Source organism: Adiantum capillus-veneris, chromosome 11 (genome assembly GCF_014529385.1).
Source record: "Adiantum capillus-veneris isolate H3 chromosome 11, ASM1452938v2, whole genome shotgun sequence".
NCBI lineage: Eukaryota > Viridiplantae > Streptophyta > Polypodiopsida > Polypodiales > Pteridaceae > Adiantum > Adiantum capillus-veneris.
In genome coordinates this window covers 158,038,313-158,055,659 of record NC_140941.1, presented here as the reverse complement: position 1 = coordinate 158,055,659, position 17,347 = coordinate 158,038,313, and the positions used below count along the sequence as shown (strand labels likewise).

General features: G+C 39.9%; 1 protein-coding gene across 1 annotated transcript; it reads left to right on the top strand.

Moving 5' to 3' along the window:
* Positions 1–14,826: 14,826 nt before the first annotated feature.
* On the top strand, positions 14,827–16,474 carry LOC147448293 (bidirectional sugar transporter SWEET2a-like). Its single transcript, XM_086524544.1, has 5 exons — positions 14,827–14,860; positions 15,485–15,521; positions 15,612–15,819; positions 16,180–16,341; positions 16,442–16,474. Exons 1-5 carry the CDS (start codon positions 14,827–14,829, stop codon positions 16,472–16,474), a joined length of 474 nt encoding a protein of 157 aa, XP_086380670.1.
* The last annotated feature ends 873 nt before the right edge of the window (positions 16,475–17,347 follow it).

Here is a 17,347-nt window from a genome sequence, read left to right as displayed (position 1 = left end):
GGATGTGTATAGACGATAAAGAGAGTCAAATCTGGCCAAAAAATGTCTAAAAACAACAAAAAATAGGCCAAGGTTGACGATTATGAGCGAGAATGTACATAGACGAGAGAAAAGTGAGCTGCAAAGTGTTTTGCTTTTCATTGGTATTTTTATAGGTTAGAATTACTATTTTCGGGTTATTTTGGGATTTATTTGCTATATTTTAGCCATTTTCTAGCAAAAATTATAGAAAAAAATCCGTAATCCAGATGGAAACACAAAAGAAGAGACGCCTGATCGGAGCAAGGTAAAGAAGACATAGAAAAAATAGGGACTGCAAAGGTGACAGGGCAAAATGACCACCGTCATGAAGGGACCTCCAACAGGAGAAATCTACAAAAATTGTAGAACTAGAGCAACCGAGGTCCAAATCAGGAAATTTGCGAGCCTAAACCGCATCTCACAAAAAGTTATGGCCACAGGTAAAAGATGGGAAAATTTTGTGTCGGAGTCTTGATTACATATAGAGAGGCTAGGCTAGAAATCTCTCATTTGAGTCATTTTCCATTGTGAGAGAGAGAGCTCCTTAAAGCAGTTGAGACTTCCAGAAGCTCATCCATCGCGCACGGTCACCAGATCGACATCAGATATGAGAGGTACGCTCGTCAACACTGACTCTAAGTGTTGTTTACTTCAGTTAGTCGCAAAACCTTGCCAGCATCACAATCACAACCTGTGCACACATACGGTAGACCGGTTGTTAGGGAGACCTAGAGGCCACCAAATGGAACCAAAATTGAAAGGCACAATGCCTATAGCTTAGGGATCAAGCCTATGACCTCAGAAAGCGCGAAGGAAGCCGCTTAGAAAACCCTAATTTCACAGGACCTGCAAAAGGGCAACTGAACCAAGGTGATCGGAAATGAGCCAAAACTCATAGACAGCAAGCCAATAACCTCGACAAACCGACTGAAGGGTCAGACCATGAAAAAGTTCGTCAAAACGGAGCCTAAAGTCCTTATCTGAAAAAAACTGCACAAAGCGTCACGATACTCTAACGGGCCGACCAAGTGACAAAATGACACCAAATTTAACAAGGTACATCCAAAAGAGGTCAACTACGAGATGGAATGTGTCCACTCAAGAAAAAGCTCTTTCACTAGGGAAAATGCCAGCAACAGGCCAGAAAGATGTCCAAATGGTTGTTCTTGGTGATGTAAACACCAAAACAACAACTGACTGCTTTGATGCAAGGTCAAAAGGAAATAAAAGACAGCCGGAGTCATACAATGACCAAAAGGAACGGCGACCATCACCTAAGTGCTCTACTTCGACTCCAAGACTAGCTAAGTGCTGCAAACAGGGAGTACACTCTTCTAAATTGATTAAAACTTGATGTGTGTGTCTAGGAGAGCCTATTAACACCATTGTGGTCAACTAACATTAAAAAAAAAAAAAAACTTGTAAAAATGACTAAGTACTCAGTCTATCGCGATAGACTTGCTATTACAATTAGACAAGTAAAATTTTGATTTTGGCTTCATGAGGGGTGCAAACAAAGGAATATTGACCACCATTATCAAATCAAAGTGCAAAAGGGATCTCTTTTGGTCAAATAACCTAGTCTATCACGATAGACTTGCTACTACAATATTTGGGGGAAAGACTTTTCAAAATTTTCACAAGATAGACTTGGGGAAGCACATGAAGGCAGTACACCAAATTTGGTGACAGGATGGACTCATATGGCAAGCCGAGAAAGACATGATGACAACTCAGAGTCAGAACAGGACATCTCAAGGGCAGACAATTAAAATTCACATGTGAGAGGTCAAGAAACCTTACATCAACTTGGAGAAGGTAGACAGATGATCACAGAGCCAAAAAATGACAAATTGACACTGAGTACTAGTCTATCGCGATAGACTAAGTAGAGGGATACTAGGCCATCTAACCAAAAATTTGAATTAACAGTTGGATTCAGCATGATAAGACTACCCACTAAGTTTGAGCCCAAAACAACACAAAATGAAGGAGATAGACCAACATCTCCTTGGAAGGAATCTGGAAAAAATGGGAGTTGATCCAAAAAGGGGTCACTTGACATTCATTTGAGGTGAAAATGGGATTAGATCATGTGCAAGGTATGAGAAACCAATTGGTGGAGGCACAACTGCAAAATAGGACCCTTGTCAAAAGATGGCTAGTCTATCGCGATAGATTGAGCAAAAGTTGCAAATGAACTGATTTTTAGTTTGGGATTATAGAGTGACCTTACATGCCCTGTGAACATACACCACACAAAATTTCAAGGCATTTGGACTAACATTAATTTGAAGCTGTCGGAGTCGCACAATGGAAGAGCTTGTCTATCTGCTAACATTTTACCTTAACTCATCTTGGGACTAAGAAGGCTCATCTAGATGCATGATTAAGTGGTAATCAATTTAGAAGAGAAGTACTATGTTTGTACATTAACTGTTAATTGTGAATACAGGATCCATGGATGCTTCTCCGGGGAAAAGAAAAGGCAAGAACCTGGCAACGAAAGGTGCAATACCCTATGCACTTCTACCCAATTCACTAAAGCCAGCGGCCACTTGGATACCTACAGACGTGCAATAGGCAGTAGCCTTTCAGATCTATCAAGGTTCATATGTGGATGACAAAAGAAATTCAGTGGATAGAGTGATGATCCCCAAGGAGGCAGAAAATTACTTGAAAAGATCACCGCAAAGGTCATGGCTCAAAAAAGTTGGCTTGTGGAACTTTGTATCACTACCACCAGTAGGGATAGATTTCAAGAGGGTACAACACCTAATTGAGACTATCCAAGAAGATGGAACTTGCAGAGTGGCAGGCATGGATAATGAAGTGATGGAGATCCAGATCACCAAAGAGATCATCAAGGAGGCATTGAAATTGTCTGATCAAGGAGCCAACATGAGAGAAAGAAGGAAAAACCTCATAGCCTACTTGCAAAAGTCCAAACTACCTTCTTTCGAACTCATAGCAAACCCGGAAGTAAGAGAACTGACACAGATCTACATTCAGTGTTTGTTGAGCTACAACAAAAGACCGCCAAGATACACTACACCACACGGGAGCATCTCAACCACACTGACATGGGCTATGGGAATGACCCATGAGTTCTATATAGATCACGTATCATATCTGTTTGAAGAAGTGACAAAGCTAAGGCAGGACAAGCCAATTTACATTGCAGGAGGAGAAGTCCTCACCAGAATCATATACCAGGCCATAGGCGTGGCAGATCAGCTGCCACCTGCTCCCCATCAAAATGACTGGCTGGTGTTAAGAGAGAATATCGAAGACAGATCACAAAGGAAAGTACCGGCCTCACCATTGGAGGACGCAGGTTGGAAAGAGTAACAAGAAGTACACAAGAAAAGATGGAAGAAGAAAGAAGAACTGAAGAGGAAGATGTCCGACTAAAGAAGCGGAAAGCGGAAATGGAAAACAACACTAGGTTGCAGAAGATAGCAAAAATGGAAAGGATGCTACAAGGATTTTCTCTAGAGAGATCTCTACGAGGCGATGTAGGAGCCACTTGGAAACCTTCTAGTAGCACTTACACACTGAGAACGAAGAATAAAAACAACCCAGCTTTTAAGTTGGACTGGTTCGAGAGGTACATCCAAGAAAGAAATGCTAGGGACGAACTAGAATTGCTACTAGAAGAGGAGGATCTCCAAACTTTGAGAGATCAGTTGAGGCAAACTTCACGAGATCAGGAAACACCACCGCCATCTCCAAGGCCAGAGACAAGTGAGAGGCAATCTACCCCACCTGCTGACTCTCCTTCGCATTCAGAAAGCTCACATCGTGATGAGAGAGTTCATACACCACCCAGTGAAGAAGAAGAAGAAGAAAGAACATATGGTCACCCAAACACTGGAACCATATCAAAAATTGATAAAGGCAAGCAAAAAGAGGTGGAGAGACAAAAGATAAAGCTTCCTCCTCTCAAGAAAATGAGCTGGAAGCTACTATAGATGAAGATTTGCAGTCAATGGAGACAATACTAAACCGAACAAGACTGCACAGTCAATGGTTAGCTGATCAGAACAGGTCCAACAAAATGAAGTTAGAAAAAACCCATCAAGAAGTTATGAGACTGCAGGAGCAAAGAGATGCCACTCTAAAATTGATCAGCATCAGAGATGCTGAGATCTTGGGGCTCAAAAGCACGGTAAATCTCCTCAAAGACAATTTACAGGAGTTTGAATATTTCAATGCCATTTGTGAAGATACAATCAACGTATTCCTTGAAGATGTCAGTGACAGAGAGGAACACATCCATAAGTTGGAAAAAGAAAAGCAAGATGCGCTGGAGACAGTCAAAAGTTTGCAAGTCGTCATCGATGACTTACAAATTGAAGTCAAAGATTTGAGGGCAATAACAGATATACAAGCAAGGGAAATCGAACGAGCTAAGAAACAAAAAACGTCGCTACCAACAACACCGGTAGTCCACCCACAAGAAGAAGTGGCTGCACTGAAGAGGGAGCTGGAGTTGGAAAGAAAACAACGCTTAATGATAGCCGAAAGTGCGCTTAGAGCAGAGAATCAACTACAAAGGCAAATTTCAGACTTACAAAGTGAACAGCAACAAGGACCAGCTCCTGACACTGAAATGGAAAGCATTGTTTCCAAATCACTCAGGGAAGAAAATGAAAACTTGCACATCAGGGTAAAACAATTAGAGGAGTCTGCAGCTCAAAAAGAGATGGAATTTCAAGCTCTCCAAATCAATAGTAGAACAATGGCTGCGCAAATCGCAAGTCTTCAAACTGCAAGGCAACACCAAGGACAGGTACGAGTGCACCTGGAGCAAGCAGCCACGGATTTGGCTGGACTCGCCGAAGTATATGGGGGTCAAGATGACTACGAGGGAGAATCAGATGATCAGGAAGCCCTAGATACACAGACTGATCAAACTGGCTCCAAAGACCAAGAAATAGACGAAGATTCAGTCACGAAATTGGAAGAGCAGAGGCTGGCCGAGCAAATGGAAAAACAATCAGAGATGATATGGTACAAGGCAATGCAACTAGAAAAGGAGATGCTACAAGGGCTCTCCAGATCAGGCAAAACAGTAGCAGAGCTACGAGAGGAATGGAATGCCCCTATGTTACCCTATGCTCTGCTGAAATACGAAACTCTGACACATCAACGGCAGCTCGCAAAAGAAGAACAAGTGCCAGTGTTTGAAGGAGAATTACAGGATCGGGAACAACAAAACAGGATAGTAGACAGCCAGCCAAAGTGGAGGCGTCAATGGCCTTTGGATCACCCTAATAACCTGATCCACTTAGTCAACGCACCGCCTAAGCTGAGGAACGACAGAACTTTTTGCCCAACTCCCCGAACATACACCTACAGCCAACATAAAGCACTACAAAGTAGAAATCCGACATGGCTAAATTATCCAGTATTGCCGGGGCCTGCAGAGGGAGAGAGAATATCCGGTTCTTACATGGTGAAAACCCTTCAGGGCGCCATCGCAGAATTCGGAGGCTCTCCCGACCTATCCTGCAAGATGCTATGTAAAATAGCTCGAACCTTTTTGGCTTGTCTCACAGTCTTCTCAGAAAGCTGGACTTCAAAGTATATGAATACCAAAAGAAGCATCTCAGAGCTGTCATACGATCTCAGTGGGCCACCTACAGAGCCAGTATTGTATGCCTATTTCAGACGGCTAATGTTTCTACCAAGCTACCATCTCCAAACCTTCGAAGAAGCATTTTACACAGGCTTCTTCATGTACAAGTCCAAAATTTTTGGCCCATTAATGGCAAGCGAGTCTATGCGATATGATGCGTTTCTACATCAAATCAACCAAGAAGGACGACAATGACACTGAAGACAAAGACGATCATGTCGTGGTAGACATGAATTAGGAGGGGGGGAGTGTTGGAGCCCCATTTGTCCAACTATTGTAATGAGCCCATCTTGTAAAGCATATCAAATTCCCATTTTTATGTCAAAGACGTCTTATCATTTTGATCCACTTGTCTGGGTCATGTCAGTCAGGACCCATATTTGTTCCCACTTTGTAATAATGAGTAAGAGAACCCCATGTACATTTTTGAGCTAAGGTGACTAAAGTATAAAAGTCACCTTAGAACCATTTTTGAATAACATTGTTTTTGAATATTAATCCTGTGTCGTACGAATCTAAGAGAGAGAGAGAGAGAGAGAGAGAGAGAGAGAGAGAGAGAGAGAGAGAGAGAGAGAGAGAGAGAGAGAGAGAGAGAGAGAGAGAGAGAGAGAGAGAGAGAGAGAGAGTCTTATCCTCTTCGCTACGCGCTTCTCCCTCACCGGATTCATGACGTGACTACACCATCACGGTAGTCTCTCCGAGAGCTACGCACCCACGCCACGCATTCACATTTTCGAGCTGTTCGCGATCGATCCTTCCTTGAGCTTGTTTTGCTTGTAAGTAGCACAAACAGTGTCTGTTTTTAACAATCAAGTGCTTTATGGAATGAGAAAGAGATTAGCTACACATAGATACTCATGAACTTAAGTTTTGCCCACTTTTGGATTATGACCTGTTAGTCTATAGCGACTGTATTTGAGATAACTAGGGTTCAAATCTGGTGAGATTAGACTTATAGGTAAGTATATCCTAGTGAGAGGATGGTGCCTAGAAGGTTTGATGCGATTCTGAGTTCATTGGAAGTGTAAACGGTGTTGTGAGCGGTTAGGGATGGAGTGGGTTGCATTCTACCAGGGTTAGTGATTGATGCATCATAAAAAAACGTATGTGTAGATTGGTCTCAGCTTGACAAGCTAACGAGATTGCCTACGTGCACCTACGGGTTAGTCGTGTCATCGGATGATAAGTATGTTGTCTGTGTTGTGCTTGCGAGCATGAACAGGGGAGTAGTTATGCCCTAAAACAAACAACCAACCACAAGGCTAAATGGATCCCAAAGCATCATCAAATAGATACGTAAGCCTTCAAAAAGTCTCTACAACCTTCAATCAAGCAAATCACATAAGAGCTTCAAAGGCCATCACATTGCTTAGAATAGGAAGCCTCGCTAGCAAATTCCAATAAGAAAATTTCTTATACCTACATCTTGCACATCATAAAGTTTTTCCATGCATTGACTGTGTATGCATAATAGGGATACATTGCATAGGCACAATTTGTAATAGCCCAAGCATAGCACATACCCTTGGCGATACCCAGTCGTCAAGGAGGACTCCAAATAGGAGGGGGGAAGCATTCTAAATGTGGACATAATATTATAAATATTAGAGGGCAATGTTTTGTGAGCCGTATTTAATTTTTGCGTTTGAATGTGATAATAGCGTTACAAGAGGACTACGGGGACAAAATCCATATATGAGCCCCTAGGGACATGTATACAATGTACATAGCGTTTAGAATTCTATTCAAATGATTTCTCTTTTTGTTGATTTTGGGTTTTATTTAGTTGTTTTTTGAGATTTTCTTGAGAAAAAAAAAATCCATCATCGAGATGAAGAGAAGATTGAAGGGATGCTTGAGCAGTACAAAGAGAAGAAGGTACAAGAAAATGACAAAAATTCATGAGGTATGTCTCACAAGCCATATGTAGCAGCAGTACTTTTGTCAGAGTTAAGAAAAGAATGTTGATCAGCCATCGACAACAACATGAGGCCAAACATGACTCAAAATGGTCATAAAACTTTGGGATGGCCTTCAAGGACAAAGAAAATTGGTGATGTGATTAAACGAAAGAACCCATCAAGTGTAAGTTGTTGATCAGACATTTCATGCGACTACACAACCGTATATAGGAAGCAGATCTTTATAGTGTCAATCTTCTATCTTGTATGTGACTTAATGAAGCCTAACAAACAAAAGGGACTAACAGTACTGACAAGAAAAAAACGGGAAAAACTGACTGTTTAGTCATCTATCCTGATAGATGTCTTTAGGAGAAACCAGGGATCAAGTCAGATTGTAGTCATCATCATTGGTTTCACATGTGTTTGGTAGTCAGAAGGTGCCAGAAATCCAAAAAAGTTAGCTTAGATAGCCAAATGCAAGTCCAAATCAAGCTAAACTTTGCCAGTAGGCTGTGAGCAGAGAATACGAGCTACGGGTTCTATTAAAACAAAAAAAAATCTAACCCCTAGCCAAAGATGCAAAATTTCCAAATTTGAAGCCATAATAGCAACCTACATACCTTGTACATCATGTATATGAGCTTTGGGGACAAATGGACCATGATAGCTCATAGATGGTCATCTATTGCAAATGATGTTGGATCTTGAGAGCCAACCACTATTGAGAAAGATATGGTTCAACAAGTGTCCTTCGTAAGAAACCATCTACAGGAATGCACCACAACATCTAAGGATTGACACTACTTATTGTCCAGTCCTTGAAAGGCGATCAAAGCACGCTGCTCAACAACCCTCTCAGAGATCTATCTTTCAAAGTAGACATAATGGAACGGGTAGCAAAGTTCAACAAGGTGCTAAAGTCCTTGAAGAAATGACACTCCAAAAATTACCAATGATCTTCTACAACATGCACCAAGATGTGCATTGGCTAGGAAGGGGGGAGTGTTTGTCCTGTACAACTTACCAGCACCCTCCTAGTTTGACACACATTTAAAAGCCAAAATTTTGATAAATTGTACTTAATTTTTTCGAAGCCATTTACATGAGCTATGTAAATTTTGATCCAAGAGCTGTAAATTTTTGAGATTCGATGTCTATTTATGTATGCAAGGCCCAGAATAGCCAGCCAATCACCATTTTTGAAAGCCCTAGGTACCAATAGCTCTAGTTTGAAAAAAACTTCTTTTGGATAAAGAAAGGAGCTCTGTTGTACATTTTGTCAAGTGGCTTCTTAGCTCAGATTTGTAATCAACATTTCTAATTGGGTAATCTATTTTGAATTCCAAAACTTGCGTTGTGTTCCTCTTCTCTTGCTCTTTCATTCAAGTGTGAGTGCTTCAAGTTTTGTCGTGGTTTATGACTACTTGTTTGCAAGCCTTATCTCAAGTTTTGAATGCTTAAATCGTTATTTTATGATATTTTGACTATAGGAAAGTGATATTAGATCTTAGGGCGACATGTTCGAATGATTCTATTGCAGATTTTTTGACATGGTAATTGATGGATTGGATTTTTGAACCTTTTTGGAATGTTGTTAGATTCTATAAAGTTGTACCCTTAGTCCTAATATAGCTTCCCTTAAATTTTCATGGCTATCCAATCATTGAGTCATTGAAATACAATGATGATCGAAATCGGTGAGAAAGGACATAAGTAGATTTTTTGATATGTGAGTTGGTGATTTGCTTTATGTCCATGTGAATAGTCTGTAATCATTCTGAGCATTCAAGAAATCTTCAAATGAATATGTGCAAGAGGAAAATACTCACTCTTGCATGAGGGAAGATTGCACCCAATGCCTTTTGTTCATCTTCTCTTCTCTCACCTCTTTTCTCTCCATGCCTGTGTACCAATCTGCTCTAGGAGGTGCACTAACACATATTCTCATGATCTCTCTCTCTCTCTCTCTCTCTCTCTCTCTCTCTCATATCATGCATCGTTCTTGATTGATGCTAGTGATGAGCTAGAGGAGGAGACTCTTACCACATAGGAAACAAACTCAAAGAAAGAGCACATAATAGCAAAACTATGCTGCAGGGAGGAGAGGAAAAGCTATTTGAGTTTTCCAATTAGCATTGAATGCGACAACAAAGTTACAAAAAAAAACAAGAGAACAAAAAAAAAAGAAATATGCATGTACTAGAAATTGAGGGTAAGATGCAATCTTTGATGATGGTTGATGTAGAGGATTGTATCAAAGAAATAATCACCAGTAGATACCCATTCTCAAAAAAGAGAAAGACACAAAACAAAAGACTAAAAAAATTGAACGATGCACTTTTTTTAAGGCTAGTTTGATGGTTTCTCTTTACATTAGCCTTATTGCTAGACTGGAAGAGTCATTAGCTTCATTGAGTGATGCCCAAATTTGTTTTAAAATTTCAAGTTATGTTGTCCTTGAAAAATGTTATCATTGTAGCATAGATGGATCCTATGGAAATGAAGGAGTAAAAAACAAAGATCATGAATCTCATGGTCATGTATATATGTGTCTTGTCCATGGATGAGATCAGCTCCACATTGTTCAGAGTGAGACACGTAGAGAGCATTTCTTTGACAACATAGTTGAAGCAGTTTGGTCACACTTCATAGCTTACCATGAAAAGGCTATTCATAGGCTTACAGACAATGTTCTGGGAAATATGACACAATGTCTTAAAGACTTGGGCACCATTGCACCAACATATGTAGAGTGAAGCTACAATATTGGACTAATGTATTACAATGCATGGAAATCAAAATCCAAAAGAGCATGCAACATTCATGTGTAAGATATCCTCAATCACAAAGCTAGGACAATCTTTTATTATGCAGCCTCCTCTCAAAATGCGGTTGTGTCAAGGCCCAATGCACTAGTTGGTGTAGACCATGAGCATTTATTATGCACCCTCTTCATGTCCCAGTGTGCCATCAATGTTTACCTCATACCTAAGGCCATCAAGCATGGTAGAGATCTTGGCAAAGAAAGCTACGAAGTTGTGTTAGAGTGCACTGTCAAAGGAATCACTTGGTTGCCACCACCTGAAGTGCAATATGTAGTGAAGGACTTCAAAGGAGATGAAGCAGAGAGGTGCCACTCTTTCACTCTAGAGGCAAGTGTGCAATTGTTTCACAAGGGCATTGTAAGATGCAAAGCACAAAACACACCAAGAGACATGGTTCCTCATCTTCCCTTGCTTTAATGGAATGGATTTGGGTGACATACTGAAGTGTGTTCCTACCACCAAAGGGAAAGTTTTCCAAATATTGTTAGCCCAAAAGGAATCTCCTAGACACCCTCCCACAAAGCAAGAGTTGGAGATGTGCAAGCATATTCTTAAGTGGGCACTTTCTTTTATGGATGCCCTAGTGAAGACCATGGTGCATGCACACAACAAGGGAATCATACATTGTGACCTGCACCCGTGGAACATCATGGCTGATTTCATAAAGGAGGGTCTGCCTTGTGTCGGTGCCACTGATTGGGGATTGGTGCTACGAGTGGACATTGAGAAGAGAGCAACCAACATCATAGATCAGACAGAGCATGCCCTACATCCATGGAGGACCCCTAAGATTTGTAATCCAAAATTTAATATGCTCGTACGATATAGCTAGTGACACATATGCATTGGCTTTGTGCATTGAGCAACTATGTAAATGGTGCAAAGATTTTTTGGAGCATTATATTGCTCCTTTGTAAAAGCAAAAGCAAGTAAATGTAGACATGATCATCAATAATCCAAAAAAACTATTTGAAGCAACCACCCAGACAAAGAAAGAATTGATAGAGTATGAGTGAGCATTTAAATATGTTAGAGCTCAACCCAGAAGTGTGTCTATGGATGCTAAGAAAAAGAAACCATGAACAACATGTAGAATATAGGAAATATAACAAGAAACTATATCCTTGTGTACACCTTAAAACAACACTCAAAGAAGTTTAAAAAGTGTGGGATGGGACCTTTGTGATTCATTCAATATCATCAAGTGTGGACTTGTTAAGATCTACACAAGAGAGAGAGGAAACTCCAAATTGAATAAGTGGTTGTCACCTAAAGAAACTATTAGTTTTGCTTAACTTATGATTTTTTAGCAAGATCTAGAAATATTAACATTGGGGGGTCACTAAAAACTATGTAAGATAGCATGCCAACTCAACATAAGGGTGCATTATTTCTTGTAGAGTTACAAAAAATTTACATGTATAAGAGGAGTTTATTTGAAATTGTAAAATTTTTGATACATAAGGGATATTTTTATTATAAGAAGTGTTACATAAGGGGGTTTGGGTTTTAAAAACAAAAAAAATCTATATGTAGTGGTTTTTTAAATAGCCCTTGTGAGATAGAGCGTTTACATATGTTGACAAGTGGAGGCTAGAGAAAGAGGAGCAAAGAAAAACTTCAAACGGGGCCAACTAACAACATGAGAGAAGTGAAGTTGGAGATCTTCAATCAAAGTGTTTTCCCTTGCAAAACTTTTCTTGTTTTAAAGTTTGGGAATGACAAATTTACAATTTGTGATCTCAATTTAAGTGATCAATGTGTGGCACATGAAGATAAGGTAAAGGTAATGATACATATGGAGGGATTTAGCATAAGCAATTTTTTATTTAAAGTTTTTTATAAATGAAAAACTTTGGCATATATGTTTTGATAACATTAATTTTGCTAGTTTTCTACATTCCCAGAAATCTGACATGGTTGCTTCATTGTCCCCTTTTGAGGCACCATCAACACATGTTTGCATGGGATATGTTTTGGACAAAATCCAATGCTCTAATTTTGAAAGGGATGGTTCTATGTGTGCTACTTGAAAATTATAGCCTATCCATTGTGATGTTTATGGCCCAACGCATACTCCAAATTTTGATACAATTTGTTTATGGCCCAATGCATACTCCAAATTTTGGTATCATTTGTTTACAACACAAGATGCCTTGAATAAAACTATACCTCATCCATGTCACATCATCCAATAAATCCTTCAAAAATGTTGATTGGATATAGCATATTCAATCGTATCTTATTTGCTCAAATAGTAGACAATCATAAATTATACAATTGCGTTGCATGCGATTAAACAAATTTGTTTGCATAATGCAGCATTGCCACTCTTACTTACAAGTTTCCTCTTTGCTTCTTAATATGTTTTATATTCAAGAGAGAAAAAAGAAAAAGTCAATCAAGGAAGAGGAAGAAGAGGATCAAGAAAGTAACAAAAATGTTTAATCCATGAATAGTGACAACGAGAGCTTGACCTTCGATGGTTTCCTAGTTTAAGGGGAAGGTATTTTGTAGTGTGTATCAAATTTGTAACCTTAGTGGAATTAGTAGTCTATGTGGTATTGTAGCCTATGTAGCATCAACAGCTTGTGAGGCTAGTAGCCTATCTGGAATTGAGTATCTTCTACATTGATCATAGTCCAAAGTGCAAGGGGAGGGTTTTTGTCCATGGGCTATAGCTTATGGCACTTGAAAGTACCATGTATCCTCTGTATCCTAATTGGAGCATATGTGACACTTGGTCATGTAACACCCATGTGTATCTTATGTGAAATTTATACTTTTCACAAAGTTCAAGAGGTGCTATTTACAAGGTGTACCATGATGTCATGGATCTTCACGTCATCTTGTGTCAACTTAAATGCCTAGCTACATCTATAAAAGTAGACTTCTACACTCACATTTGAATAATCAAAATAAGCTTTCACTGACATTTTATATCACAAAATATGATTCATTAGTGTTTCTACCTTAATCACACTTCAATGTGAATTTTCCATACTTACCTAATCACACCTAGAGCATGGGAAGGTAAGCTTGAGTCTTAATGATGTGATGAGGGGATTAGGAAATAACAATCCTTACTTGCTTTGACCGTAACTAGGGCCGTACCGTAAGAGGGAAAACACCATACATATTTATTATTGAAAGGAGTACAAGAGATCTCCTTAATTAGGAGAAGGCTTGGTATCTAGGCTGCATATGCATGATGCAGATATGTAAGTTGCAAAGCTCACCTCACAACTCCAGGGATGCTTAATTGACTCTAGCACCTTGTATGTGAGATACTCTAAAGGGTATGTGGCATATTGTAGATACATATGTGCACATTCCTTAAAATTGGAGTGCACACATGATTGCTCAAGGGACAAAGCCCATTCCTAGCAAGTATGTTGGATGAGAAGTCTCTATTTGGTTTCTTCATATGGCTTCATGCCAGCCAATGAATGCCACAAACTTGCGATTAGGCTTGCATGAGAAGATCTTGTTAAATATAGCTCAACCTACTATATATCTCTTTCTTTGTGGTAGGCCAATTGGTCCAAGTATGACATCTTAAGGATCTACAATGGGACAATGCACAAACATAATGCAGCCTTGTTATTGTTGTTGCTTATTAGTCTCTTGGATACATATACACAAATCTAAGTGGGTCTACCTAGTTGACCTCATTTTTAAAGTGGAGGCTCTACAAATGTGAGAGAATCTAGGGTTAAAATACTATCGTGTTTTCTATTTTCTAGATTAAAGCTTTTACATTGAATGCAGAGTTATATGCTGTCTTACATGGTTCATTTCTTGGTAATTTTCATACTTTAAAAAATAAACATCCAAAATTATTTACACTCACGGTCTTTGGTGAGGGTGTATTGGTATTTGATAAAATGAAACAATCATGTGAGAGAGAGAGAGAGAGAGAGAGAGAGAGAGAGAGAGAAGGTGGCACTATGCATTAGTTTTGAGAAAAGAGCATGATGTTCATGCCATATAGCATGAAGGCAACTTGAAAATTTTGCCAAAGATTGCTCTCCTCATGGTGGCTAAGAGAAAAAGCAAGAGAGACCTTTTGAAAGAGTTATTGCGTAAGCATGATGTGAGAAAAATGAAGGCTAAATGGTACCAATAGTTGGTGACAAGGATCACTGACCTCAAGATTTGTTTTTAGCCTTTTATTCTTTTTGAAAGCCAGGTTCTAATCCAAAATGACCCATGAACTTATAGCGTGGTGCTGTTTCCCTTTGGTGAAAGCTTTATAGGCTAAGTGGCCAACACTAATAACATCTTGCTTCTACACTTGTAGGCTAGGTCGCTAAGGGTTTCCCTTTCCTGTCTCAGATATTTCTCGTGCTTGCCCCTCCCTCTCTCTCGTACGTAACCACCAAGGTTTCAGCAGCACTCGACACAGCAGCTCAAGACGACGGACGCGCAAATGGTTCCTCTTAGCGTCGTCCTTGGCATAGTTGGTGAGCGCTCTCTCTCTCTCTCTCTCTCTCTCTCTCTCTCTCTCTCTCTGTGCGCGTGCTAAAAATCTGTCGTAATTTCATTCAACCTTAATTTCCAAGGTTATAAATTGGGCATTTAAGATATAAATCTCGGATACCTGAGATTTGGGCATAAACTATGCTTGTTTCATCAAATTAGACCTTGAATGCAAGGGGTTTTCCAAGCACTACTACAAGTAGCCAAATAAGGAAACTTCCACGTATTTATCATGCATTGCTTTGACAACTTCACGTAACTCCATTGTGCCTAGCAAGTTCAGGGGACAAAATGTAAGGTGCCCACAACAAGCTTAGTAGGATGCAACTTATATTACCCAAACGTGAAGTAGGATAAATGTTAGCTCTCTCTCTCTTTCCAAACCATCACTTCACTTGCCTTACTACAAAATATTGGATGATACAACATTAACATGAATGTGGCAACATTCTTTGATGCGAGAACATGCTTGTTCAAAGGAAACAAAGCATAGTAAAGGAGATGGACACAAAAGATGGCCTTTTTACATATCCTCATTGTAAGCTTCCACAAATTATCGATATTGCCTACTTAAGAGTGTTATGTTAAAATATGCATGGTTGTTGCAGGTAACATCACCGCGTTTGTAGGGCTAGTGTCACCCATGTAAGCTTCTCTCTTTTCTTTCTTTTAGTTGCTCGCTACACATGATTGATTAATGATTGGTCAATGCAATGTGGTTTGGAGAGATCATAGGCCTACCTTTTGGAGGATAATGAGGAATGGTTGCACAGGATCCTTCTCAGCTCAGCCATACCTTTTTAGCTTGATGTCATCACTGTTTTGGGCCTTCTACGGCATCCTTGAGCATAATGGTATCTTTGTGGTGACCATTAGTGCCACTAGTGCCTTCTTCATCTTCTACCTCTCCATCTACATTTGGTTCACGACTTGCCCTCAAAGGGTATCGTTCTACTTCATTCTCACGTTTCTTTGAATTTACTTTCTTTGATGCCTACTATACATCTGAGTAAAATTTCAATAGTTCAATTAGCTGTGAAGAAACCAAACATTTCATATTGCACCTCATGCATCTGCACAAACATTACATGTCTTGTGCTCCCATATATGAGTACCACAATATTTTTTCCTTAAGAACCATATTTAAAGCCCATCTTCACTTCATGTGTCTCTTTGTAAAACAAATATGATCATTATAGTGTATGCAGCCATGAACACATTTCTAGCTTGCATTAGTCTCTTTAAAGAAAAGAAATTATAGAGATTAGATGCAATATTTTTATTACACTGCATTATTTTGCAGAGAAAGGTTTTCATCGCGTTGTTGGCCATACTCCTCTCCTACATGGGTGTGATAGTTAGCACTCTTTTATTGAAGCGCAACCACCATTATTACATTCTAATTGTGGGCATCCTTTCAATCATTAGCTCAATTGTGTCCACTGCAGCTACTCTCACTATAGTTGTAAGTACCCTATTTCTCAATTTGAAAAGTTGTTAAATTGGTAGACAAATAAGTGGGGTAAAAATTCATGGTCAAAACATCTATCTCGTGGTTTATGTAGGCTATAAAGGAAGGAATACATTATAAAGAGTAAAGAAATTAGATTCCTAGACTACATGAAACACTCGCTCATTTACTAGCTAAATATTATCGCGAAGTATTATACCTCGTTAACTTTCTTGACATTGACGGGAGCAAAGCGAACCCCGAACCCCGACGGCCTCTAACACCGGGGACCGAATGGCGCGCCTCGAGCCTGTCATGGTAAAGCAAACATGGGGCACCACCTAGCTTCAGCGGCTAGAACGCAAACAACACACCACCATAACAAAGTTTTCATCCAAGAGAGATGGATGCTTGGGAGTAATGATGAAAAGGAAAGGGAATGAGATCAAGTGAGAGAGAGAGAGAGAGAGAGAGAGAGAGAGAGTGAGGGAGGGGGTATAGCGGCTTAGTACTTAAGCATCACAAAAGGATGGCGAATCCGCACACCCTTCACACATACACAAGCTCACTCCAAAACACAAGACTAGGTGGCGATTCCGCACACCTCACATGGGCAAAACATTGCAAGAAAACATACTCACAAAACCTCAAGCTTTATTTAGAGAATTAGGCGATGAAATGGGGAGCATAGGGTAGGGGAATGAAAAGGGAGAGAGTGGTAGAGCACATGGCGGATAGGTGGGAGTTGATGGCGAAGACTCACACGAGGGTTATGGCCATCATCCTTCATTTAGTTTCCCTTCATCTTCCATAGCCCAAGGGTGTAGAGGTCATGCTCAAGACGACCATGGTGATTGCGGTGATGGTGATGGTGTGGGTGTGTGTGTGTGCACTAGGCACACACAGTGCATAGTGTGTTCTTTGGTGATGTTGTGTGTTTTTGTGTGATGGTGACCCCTCTTTATATAGGGGAGGAGGGGGGAGAAATTCTAGAATTTAGAAATGAAGAAATCATTATCTA

What these genes read in the sequence shown, in the direction of transcription:
- LOC147448293 (XM_086524544.1), top strand. Translation starts at nt 14,827, where the DNA reads ATGGTTCCTCTTAGCGTCGTCCTTGGCATAGTTG. An exon ending in TCACGACTTGCCCTCAAAGG is followed by an intron (nt 15,820 to 16,179) that starts GTATCGTTCTAC and finishes ATTATTTTGCAG; the next exon opens with AGAAAGGTTTTCATCGCGTT. An exon ending in CAGCTACTCTCACTATAGTT is followed by an intron (nt 16,342 to 16,441) that starts GTAAGTACCCTA and finishes TGGTTTATGTAG; the next exon opens with GCTATAAAGGAAGGAATACA.